An 11,361-nucleotide genomic window follows, 5' to 3' on the forward strand; every position below is an offset into this window, starting at 1 on the left:
CTATCTATCTATCTATCTATCTATCTATCTATCTATCTGTGGTATGACTCCAGCAGCATATGTACAAATGTTCAAATCGTCCACTCTGCTTTTAGTTACTTGTACAGTAGAGTACATAATCTGTGCTCATCTTGGTCAGGAATGTCTTCAACTGTCTCCTAACAGAGTGAAGTTGAATGTGAAGGTGAAGTGTCTAGACAGATGGGCGAAGCACATAATGCGGTTAGCACCTAAAAAAGCCATAAAAAAAGTCCATGCACCATGTGTCATCTCAGCTGGTAATCTGTCAAAGAGAGCACAAGAAAACCCCACATCCCCATCCCCCCCAAAGCACTACCCCCAATGTCCTGTCCAAAGACCCCTGTAGTTTGTGATAGAAGATGTAATCTGAAACATTCAGTGGGGTCGGAGAGGATGAAGTGTTTGAGGGCAAATGTACTGTGTCAAAAAGGGCACGGGGCCAGAGGGGTAATTACTTTAACCTAAACGGGTTTCATGCAGTAACAAGCATGCAATATTTGTGTGTGTGTGCTTCCAAAACCTTTTTAGAGCCCTGTGATTGAGTTTAAAGCCTAATCAGTCTGATCGCTTGCTTTCATGTCTGACACCTGAACAACATAATTTTTGTTTTAATACATCTATTATTAAAGGCATTGTATTAGGTGCAAATGCACTTCCTCTGCAACATTAGTCTGGCACCTTTTCTATTAAAAGCTTTTAAACTCATAAACGCTCAGACTAAGTGGTATAGATAGAGAACGGTTGCCTAGGCAACAGCACACTCTGCCACTTTTAGTCCCCAGAGGAGTCGTATTTCACATGCAGATTTTCTGCCTGCCCGACCCACTTTGTTGGCTTTCAGCTAAAAGCTTTTTGCTGCAGACTGACAGAGACAAAAGAGTAGAGGAGAAGGGGAAGGGTTTGGCTAGAAGAGGAGGGCCTTAGCAGGCTGTTGCCAGGGTAACTTGACATCATGCTGACGAACTTCCCTCTTTAAAAGCTTTTAAAGCGATTGCTCCAGCCCTCGAGGTTCCATTTTGAGGCCTCTTAACTAAGCATGGGGGGAAGGGCAGCAGAGGCCTGTCTCTAGCACACACAAGCACATGCTTGAGAAAGCAAAGTAAAGCCTGGAAAACAGACTGCACTGAGAAAGAACCAAGCTTAAATCATAAACCCGAAAGAAAGATACCTAATCTGTTCATAAAATGGCCTCCGAGGACCTCTGCTTTAGTTACACTGTGCCGGGCTCGAACGAGAAGCACAGGAGGGCTCGTAACTGGACGGATTCTGAGATGAAAGCTCTTGTGTACATTTGGGAAGAGTATGTGACAGAGCTAAAGAAGGCTAAGCGCAATGCTAAGATCTACGAGACAATGGCTAAGCAACTTTACGAATTAACTGGAGAACAGCGACACAGGGAGGAGATTAAGATGAAGATTACCAACATGACTTTCCAATTCAGGCAAGTAACACTATCTGTTTGTCTGTCCATGAGAAGGCCAAAGACTTTGAAATAATTATTTTCAATAATCTGTTTAACGCTACACAAGTGTACTCCTACAACTTAAGTAAGATGTAGACATTAAATAATTAACCATGAGATAAATGTCAAGGTAAACTTCTCCATTTTGCTGTTTACTACACTAGTCTTTCAACTAGCGTGGTTGCACGCGTTCGACGCATGCGCACTACCTTGCGTTCAATCACTCGCAAGTCTGCGCGGACGAAAAGAAATCAGGCTACAAGCGGACAGAAGAGGACCGTTCTGATGACGAAAATTACGTCATGCACAGAGCCTGCCGCAAAAAAAGTATACAGTACTTTCGATTGCATTTAGGGCAGACAAAGACAAAAACAGTGCACCAGTTTGACCGTGCCACGATCTACATTTTGAATTCAAATAGCAACAGAGAACGCATATAGAACCAAACACTCATCTAGTCCAGAAAACCGAGACAATCAAAAAACAACGTGAATCAAACCAAAATCACTTTGTCACATAACATCCCACAATATGTAGTGTTTTGCATGCAGTTGTGCACTGTCAGATATTTGGTCAAAATATACAATATTTTTAATATCCAAAAGAGTGACAGTGATATTATACACATATTTCCTTTGTGTGGTTTATGCTGCATTAGACTAGAAATGTAATATATGAAGCTGTTAAATTATATTTTATTCAGTTTATTTAGAGTTAGGAATATCAATGACTTTTGACTGCTGTGTGAGCTTCATTACTGGACATTTTATACAGATTTCAACTATTGTAGAACACTAAACAACTATGGGTACGCGTTTAAAACAGCTTTTAAAATGGTTACGTTTAACCAATAGCCTTTCAAATTCACAGTAAATACAACAAGAATAACTATCTTGGCCTTATCCAAACATCCAAGTTTAGTCCAGAATAGTGTAGTTCTGACTCTACCATTTCTGATTCATTCTCTTAAGCCAATACACAACTTAAGCTAATATAAAGTAGTTTAAAGTCACCATGAAACCAAAATAGACAATTCTCTTTTTTTAATTGCAGTATTTATTATAATTATTATAACATCTTTTCTTTTCTCTGATGGTGTGCTTACTAGTGCAAGGCCAGGACAACCTGCCATTTACATGTGATCAAAGCAATAGCAAACCACAACCAACGATCAAATAAATTCCAGATGGACAAAATCAAGCTCCGTCATACATTTTTTCTTGCTCAAGAAGCTGTTTCACTCGTAACTTCCGTTTCATGCCGACTTTAAGTACTCTGTGCAAAAAATTGTTTAAAGGCACAATATGTAATAATTTTGTCCGCTAGAGGCCTATTCAAAACTAAGGCGTAGCTTGATGACGCCAAGTTTTAGAGCGGAATCTTGGGACATGTGGTCTCCATCTCAACGGACTGTGCAAAAGAATAGGGATTGGAGTCAGGAAGAAATCATGTTCATGGATGCGATTATTAACATTATTGTAGTATGAAGCAGAGCAGCACCGAGTGCTGAACGAGGCCGCTGGAGCGATTGCGCAACACACGCCTCACGAGCAGCGGAACTTTTATTATGCCGCAGTCGCTGGTGCCGCCTCCGCTTTTTTAGTCATGAGTATGAGGTAACACAGCACTGTTTATCATATTATATACATTTGAGTGTTGAAATGATGATATAACGCTACTCTGTGCGTTCGCTCGGCGGCTGCTGTGAGATACTTGTTGCACACTGCAGTAAGATAGATCGATTTTAGAATATCAAATTAAATATTCAATGTCTTGTGTTGATAAATGGCATGCAATTAATTTTAAAACGTATTGTATGATGGAGAAAATTATGTATTACTGTTAAGAAAAATAAAGCTGCATCTGATTATGCTATGTTAGCTACTTGACAAAATAGTGTTTTTCTCTGAGGCATGGTAAATCGAAAAAAAGACTAAACGTGTTGAGCTATATAACAACAATTTGTTTTCTGTCTATAAATATATCAGAACAGTTGTTTTCTTGTCTATTAAAACGTGTAATATTTTAAAGCGTCTTTGGTGTTTCCATGGTTTCTACAAAATAAAACCGGAAACCGAGGGTAACGCGGGTATGACGCAATTGACAGGCGACTCCCTCACACGTCCCGGAGCCTTGGTTAAAATTGCAATTTTCCCACGATTTACAAATAGTTGGAAACATTTGGGCTATTGTAAGTACTCAAGTGAACAAAATATATAACATATAAGATTTTGGATATTTTACTGCAAAAATATGACATATTGCACCTTTAACAGCATCCTTTTCTAACAGGAAGCTGAAGTACACAGCAAATGGTGGGAATGCTATACCTGATTGGCCGTACTACAAATCTATTGAGAGGATCTTGTCAAAGGTACCAGAGCAAGCCCATATGAGCCCACCGAACCTCTCGACGTCTGGCCCCTCCACCTCTCAACTTGATTCTTCTGTGCCCCAGTCAGCTCCGCCAAGTGGGTTTCTACCCGAGTACACTGGTTCCTCAGAGGAAAGAGACATCAACGATGAGGAAGAAGGCCTAACAGAGAACTCGGGAAGTTCTTTTGAAACAAGGTAACATGTTTGATCAGATCACAGATCCATTTCAGAATCATAATCATGGAACTATAACTGCATGGCTGTCCATCTGCAGGTCACAACCACGTAAGAGGCGAAGGCTGTCACATGTGTCACTACGCCGAAAGAAGCTGCGTATCCTGGATGCAATGCTGCAGGAGCAACGCAGGGTAAGCCATGCCGTTGAGGAGGCATGTCACGAAGTTCGCCGTGTTATGCATCAGCAAAACTTCCTGCAGGTCCAGAGCCTCCAGCTTCAGGAGCGAATGATGAACCTCTTGGAGAAGATGATTCCTGCTCAGCCTGCTCCTTCTTGGCCCAACCCACTGGCCTCAAAGAGTTTAGGAACACCCACGCCTGAGTGACAGGGCCTCAGATACGGGACCTTTTTTTGTCTTTGCAGAGGAAGCATTGTTATGCTAAGTATAAAAGCTATAACCAACTAGTTAGCGGTACATTTTAGACCTGTTTAAGCACTGTTAAGTCTTCTACAATGAATATGTTATTTAAAAATGTTGTAACCTACACAAGCAAATTTGTAAAGAACTGATAGTTTATCCACATCTTGTTCAAACTATCTGACTCAAAATGTGTTTCTTCATGCCTCAAAAGTTTAAAGTTGATTGTTATGTGACAAAATGTGTTGTTTATGAAATCTGGTTCGTTTGATTTCTAAATTGCTGTGTTAGTTGCTGAGAGTCTCAGATTTCAGGCTTCTTACTTCAACAGAAATTACATGACTGACATACATCTAAAGAATTTCAGATCTCTTTTAAAGGGATAGTTCACCCTAAAATGGGGTGCCATGGCTACACGACTCTATGTGACTCTATTAGCTCTGCAATTCACTTTGTGTCGTCCAGAAAAAGCACACCCAACGGCCAAGGTCAGGATTTTCTGTAAATAATATATTACTGTTCATATCGTATATACCCCCAGAACACTTAGAATATACGACACATGCGGCATTGGACCATTCTGTGACACTTTTGTCTTTTTTAAAAAGCTTGATGCTGCTCGCTATTCACACATATGGACGAGCGTGAGCGGGACATTTTTAAATAAAATCTCCTTTTATGGTCCATAAAGACAGAAGGGCATGTGGCATTAGAACAACACCAGGGTGAGTAAATGATGACTTAATTATCATTTTAGGGTGAACTATCCCTTTAAGGCATTCTATAAGAGGACACAGTGTTCAGGTAAACTTCAAAAGGACAGAAGTTCAGCCAGACAGAGATTCAGGTCGTGAATCAGTATATGATGTAAATGACTGTGGCCGACTCCCTGATCAGTGCCCTGACTAGGGAGCTAATTGAGATGGACGGCAAAAGTGTGTCCGACTGCATCCTGCAGTACTACAAACCACGCCCCTACAAATTACGCCCCCTACCTCAGGTTACGCCAGGTTAAATCGCTGATGGCGTCACCAGTACTGCTCTTCTTCTACTTCACTTACCTGGCTTTTAAGCTTCACTATTGCCATCTAGTGATAAGGATTACAAATCGTATAACAGATTAGTAGACGCCGTAGTTATCGTTTGTTTTCATCAGTTAAAGTATTAATTGAATAATTATGTTGGGGGGTGGGGGTAGGTTTTTAGCTATAATTACAATGAGTATTACTTTTATAGAATAATTTGTTGTTTTACTACTAGCTGTTATTGCATAATAAGATTCGAAAGCAATATAAGTTCATCCTACAAACATTTCATACATAAAACATAGCATAATTTTCTTCAAAAAATTGTTTTAGCTAATGATATCCAAACTTGTTTCTTCGCGGGAGGCGTAACTTGTAGGCGTAATTTGCAGGGGCGTGGTTTGTAGTGGAACGCAGACAGAAAACTCCAAATGGTTGGTGGAAGTTTAGTTGTTACCATTACAGATCAATGTTACCAGTACACTTTTACAGCTTAGCACAAATTAGCAAAATGTAACATCATGATAGTAAATGTTACAGAATGCATTCGTAGCAGTAGCCGACGTAGCAGTTTAAATGCTTATGTGTCAACACCAACATAAAACTCATATAGCTCAGATCAGTTAACATATACAAAAAAATTTAAAAAATGCAATTCACATAAAATTACCTAAATATTATTTTTTTGTGAGATGTCAGAAATGTCTAAGTGGTCCAACCATTCTAAGATTGTGAAAAAAACAAATCTCATTAAAAAGCTGATATTCTTGAAAAAAAAAAAAATGAATAAAAGTTGTCATAAGTAGTTTGGAATAATCTTTCATTATATTTTTAAGGGTGAATCAGTATTTATCTGACAAATTAAAGTCTAAGCAGTACATTTTTCTCAGTTCATTCTAAAAAGAGTAAATTTTTATCATCTTGGACATCCTTGTTTGTCACTTAACCCACTCCTTAGTGGCCAGATAGATAGAGCTCACAGACTGATAGAAACTGACTGGCACCCAAACATTATAATGGTTAATGCACCACCACATGCTCTTTAATTCTTCTTAATGTGTGGACAACATCGATAATCCTTTCTGTATGTATGGAGTACAAACGGAGTACAAATATGAATTTCAACACCTCTCTTCTTCGTCTGTGATGATTTGACACCTGTCAGCTGTTCATGAGAGGTTCCTGTTGATAAGAGCAAAGGCGTTAGTGCTCAGTGACCTGGGTGTGGTGCTATACCCATGAATAGAAACAACATTTTAAAAAATGCACTGCTTCTAAAACCTTTTATTTTACGTGTCTATACCTCAAATTACTGTATATCAGGAAGATTACACCGCCTGAATGCAACTTTGAGATCGCCGTTGGTAATCTTGTTATAGTTTACATGAAATACTGCTGTTTTAACAGTTAATATGCCAATTCATGCTATTGAATACATGTACTTTAATTCTTACCGTCAAAATAATCGTATTAAGTACACTCAGTCACAAGCACCAGTGTAAGTATATTAGCTGGTAGATCACAAACGCTACACTAAGCAAAACCTGCATGGTTTTTCCAACTGCCAATGAGAGCGCCGTAAATATTTGAATATCGAACATGATTGACACGTCTGTTGACCAATGAGAGGGCTGATATCAGTTTGCAAACGTTACGGTGCCATAGCGACAAGAGAATGACGCTTTGTATTCCCAACAATAGTGAATGGCAGTGGTTTAAGTCCGTCGCGCGAACGGAGTTCGGAAATAAACGAAGAAAAACTTTGGAATTAAAAAAAGGTAAGCGCCAGTCAGTGTATACGTTTGGTGTTAAAATATATGTGAAAGTTAAGAGAAAGAAGTGCTCGTGGAACGCAAGTTTGTTTTCATGTAGCATATCGGAGTGAATGAAAAGCGTTTGGCATGTTACATCTGAGAGCTGTTTAGACACATTTGTCTTTTCTTTCATCAAAGGGTCATTCACGTTTACCATTATCATTTTGTCAAATATTTGAAAACAACTTAATAGTTCATAATATATCACAAGTCATAGTTTTAATAGGTTTTTTTTAGTTCATTGATGTAGTCCTGCGTTGTGACATTTACATTTTTAAACATACGACATTCAATTTGTACATTTATAAAATATGAATAAATATATATTTATGTAATATTACATATTTAAAAAAAATTATAAATGAAAATCATATAGGTACACATTATATATGCAGTCTCAATTTATGAGTTGATAAATCTCGATCAAAATGGAGCAGTTAATTGTCTCGTAGATAATAGTTTAAAATAATGTATTATATTATTCATTTTATATAGTATGACAGAATGATCAAAGGTTTTTCACCTTTCCTTAACTATACAGTTTACACTCCAAATAATAGAAATACAAGGAGACAGATGTGGTGTTAAAAATAGTCTACCTCTAGGGTGTCTCTGCTGTATTCTCGTTGTACATATTGTTGTACATGCATATTGTGTTCCTAATAACTCTTCATTGACAAGTCTCATATATGTTCTAACCTTAGCCACTTTACTCCCCTCAGGTCTGACCCTAAGCAGTGCAGCAAGATGATTTTTCATGGTTGGAATTGTATCTGAACGAAACTGCATTACCTGTACAAAGTACTAATATTGTGAATTCACGCGCTGAAATGAGAGTTCTGAAGCCAGCTGAGTCGACAATGAGACATTTGGACCGTCCCGCCAGCCCGGCGGTTCGCAGGGTGGAAATGGAGCGTGGCAGAGCTGGCTATGGATTTACCATTGCCGGTCAAGCACCTTGTATTCTGCAAGGAATAATAAAAGGGAGTCCGGCGTACAGTGTCGGACTGCGGCCTGGGGACCGCGTCTTGCGTGTGAATGATACAGATGTGTCTGAGGCATCACATGAAGTTGTGGTCAAGCTAATCGGTACGTCGCCACGGTCATTGTGTTTGCTGGTCACATCTGTTGACAGGCCGCCCATGGCCTCCTGCTCCAGCGACGAGGAACTGGGTTGTCAGAGTAAGAGTAAACTGCCATGGCTCAATCCTGGAAAAAAGGACCCCTTCCCTGCTAAACTCAACAGCATGGAGCCAATGCTTCAGTCGGTTGGAAGTTTTGATACTGTCTTTGAGATTTCCGATCAGGGGACCATGACCACCCATCAAGAGAAGCAGAAAAAACAAAGACCTTTATCTGAACCAGATATGTCTTATTGGTTGCAGCAGCGTAGTAGATCCAAAAGCCACACTGATAGTCTCTCACAGTGTGACACATCTCGAGTCGTGAGTGAGGATTCTGTGTTTTCAGACCTTCAGAGTCAGAATGACTTTGTTTCTGACTCCAGCATCCTAAATGTTGCAATGATTGTGGGATACATCAACTCCATGGAATTGGAGCTAGTAACGTCACAATCTGAGGAGGAGGCATTGCAAGCCATTCGTGAATGCATCAGTCAGATCGGTATTAAGCAGAAAACCCATTCATTGGTCATGATGAGGGTCAAATGCAACTGCATTCAGCTTTGTGATGACCGAGACGTCGTCCTGGCATCTTACCCAGCGGAGAACCTGGCGCTTTGTGTCATTTGCACAGAGGACAGCAGGTTTTTTGGCCTTGTCTCGGTTGATTCGACCAAAAATATTGATGTTGGGACACAGACAAGCACCCTTAAGACATTATGCCATGTCTTTTTCATAGATCCAGAGCTTTACGACCACAAGGAGCACCAAAGTATCATGAGGCACTTTGGGATTCCCTGCACTCCTGATCCAGACACTCAAGGCTGTTTGGATTTTCCTCAAACTCCGCACTCGATTTCACACTTCGTGTCCGTCCTCTATACTGATATGGGAGACTATATTGAAAAACTAAGACTGAAACTCGACAGCGAAAATCCTGACGAAGGACAACAAAATGCACGGAACAGCGGCAGTGGCAGTGACAGCGGGATCGGAAATGCTTCGCCAGAGGATAGAGACAGTCTCATTGGCCAGTGGAGCTTCACATCTCCAAACATTCCCAATCCACCACCGTATTATTCCCAGCATAGGATCAGCGCACTCCTCAAACCAGAGTGCAGGTGCCTTTTATCTGAACCGCTAACAGGAGCTGCTCAACCTTCGAGTCAGTCAGGTGTCTCAGCCAGGGTGGATGCTTCAGCTTTTACTCCACTTCCTCTTAGTATGCAATCTAACTTGCCACCTAAACAGAGAACCAGTCAACGTAGACCTTCCTTTGGCTTAAAAGCTCGCTGGCAGAAGTCTCGTCCTAACAGCATTGAATGCTTGGTGGAGAGGGACAGCGATGAGCCCAAAAGTAAAAGTAGCGTCCTGCCGCCTGCTATGGAACAAATTCCAACTCTCAGATACAAACCACTAGAAGATTTCAAACATCCTCAGAGAATGAACTTTACCCCACAGCTTGAGCTGACGACCAGGTTCTTCAGTAACGCAGCCAAGCATAAGGACGGGGAAAACAAGGTCAGAAAAAAAAATAATAACTTGATCATTGAATTTTTTTATTATGCACTATATATAAAAACTAAAGGTTGTTCTTGTAGGTGATTTGCTAGAATGTTCTAGGTGGTCCTTAAACCTTAAAGGATTAGTTAGCTTCAGAATTAAAATTTCCTGATAATTCACTCACCCCAATGTCTTCCAGTGTTTATGTCTTTCTTTCTTCAGTCGAAAAGAAATGAAGGTTTTTGAGGAAAACATTCCAGGATTTTTCTCAATGGACTTCACTGGGGTACAACAGGTTGATGGTCCAAATTGCAGTTTCAATGCAGCTTCAAAGAGCTCTACACAATCCCAGCCGAGGAATAAATGTCTTCTCTAGTGAAACGATCGGTCATTTTCTAAAAAAATAAATTAAAATTATATACTTTTTAACCACAAACTTGCACTGCTCTGCGATGTGCGACGCATTACGTAATCACGTTGGAAAGGTCATGCGTGACGTAGACGGAAGTACCGATCCAGTGTCTACAAAGCATGCAAAGAATAAGCCAAACGCCCTTTACAAAAACAGGTAAAAGAACGATCTCAGACAATTTTGAAGTTGCAGGAGAAAATTATATGGATTTTTTCGCCCTACCACGGTTTACTTCCGCCAACGTTACACGTGACCTTTCCAACATGATTAGGTAATGTGTGGCGCATCACAGAGCTAGTGCAAGACAAACATTTGTGGTTAAAAAGTATATACATTTTTATTTCTTTTTTGAAAATGACCAAATGTTTCGCTAGACAAGACCCTTATTCCTCGGCTGGGATCGTGTAGAGCCCTTTGAAGCTGCATTGAAACTGCAGTTTGGATCTTCAACCCATTGAACCTCAGTGAAGTCCACTATATGGAGAAAAATCCTGGAATGTTTTCCTCAAACTTAATTTCTTTTTGACTGAAGAAAGAGAAACATAAACATCTTGGATGACATGGGGGTAAGTAAATTATCAGGGAATTTTAATTCTGAAGTGAACTAATCCTTTAAGTATAAGTAAATCTTAAAAATACCTTAAAATGGCATTAACCTTAAGTATGAGTAACAGTGATGCTTGTAAGCATTAAAATAATTTTACATTAATGTAATGATCTTTTTACTGATTGCCCACTATTGTTTTTTAATTTCTACTAGTTTGTCTTCTCTCAAGTAATTAGATCCTAGCACTTTAAGGTGAATCAAAGTAGACAATCTTTGCTTTGTCTTTGCTGTCTGCCCAGTGGTCGGTCTTATGGAAGGTTTATTGCCACCATGCCCATTGTATTAAGGGCTTAATACAATGAGTCAAGGAACAGATGGTGCTGCAAGTATCAGGCACAGCAGATGGAGCTATTGGGTTGATTAGTGCAGTTCAATATGATTACGCCGGATGGATCAGCTTTAGCTTTATTAACAATGTCGGGAG

General features: G+C 39.8%; 2 protein-coding genes across 5 annotated transcripts in view; both read left to right on the forward strand.

Moving 5' to 3' along the window:
• Nucleotides 1-1,096: 1,096 nt before the first annotated feature.
• On the forward strand, nucleotides 1,097-6,125 carry msantd1 (Myb/SANT-like DNA-binding domain containing 1). Its single transcript, XM_067399707.1, has 3 exons — nucleotides 1,097-1,466; nucleotides 3,780-4,054; nucleotides 4,134-6,125. The coding sequence occupies exons 1-3, from the start codon at nucleotides 1,206-1,208 to the stop codon at nucleotides 4,420-4,422; spliced, it is 825 nt and encodes a 274-aa protein (XP_067255808.1). The 5' UTR covers nucleotides 1,097-1,205; the 3' UTR covers nucleotides 4,423-6,125.
• Nucleotides 6,126-7,140: 1,015 nt separating this feature from the next.
• Nucleotides 7,141-11,361, forward strand: part of rgs12a (regulator of G protein signaling 12a) — a 43,394-nt gene continuing 39,173 nt past the window's right edge. For all 4 annotated transcript variants that reach the window (XM_067399709.1, XM_067399710.1, XM_067399711.1 and 1 more), the window contains exons 1-2: nucleotides 7,141-7,258; nucleotides 8,017-9,936. In XM_067399709.1, coding sequence (XP_067255810.1) covers nucleotides 8,125-9,936 — 1,812 coding nt within the window. In that variant the 5' untranslated portion in view covers nucleotides 7,141-7,258; nucleotides 8,017-8,124. The remainder of the gene's footprint in view (nucleotides 7,259-8,016; nucleotides 9,937-11,361) is intronic.

This window comes from Chanodichthys erythropterus, chromosome 11 (assembly GCF_024489055.1).
Source record: "Chanodichthys erythropterus isolate Z2021 chromosome 11, ASM2448905v1, whole genome shotgun sequence".
NCBI classification, from domain to species: Eukaryota; Metazoa; Chordata; class Actinopteri; order Cypriniformes; family Xenocyprididae; genus Chanodichthys; species Chanodichthys erythropterus.

What these genes read in the sequence shown, in the direction of transcription:
- msantd1 (XM_067399707.1), top strand. Translation starts at nt 1,206, where the DNA reads ATGGCCTCCGAGGACCTCTGCTTTAGTTACACTGTGCCGGGCTCGAAC. An exon ending in TGACTTTCCAATTCAGGCAA is followed by an intron (nt 1,467 to 3,779) that starts GTAACACTATCT and finishes TCTAACAGGAAG; the next exon opens with CTGAAGTACACAGCAAATGG. An exon ending in GGAAGTTCTTTTGAAACAAG is followed by an intron (nt 4,055 to 4,133) that starts GTAACATGTTTG and finishes GTCCATCTGCAG; the next exon opens with GTCACAACCACGTAAGAGGC.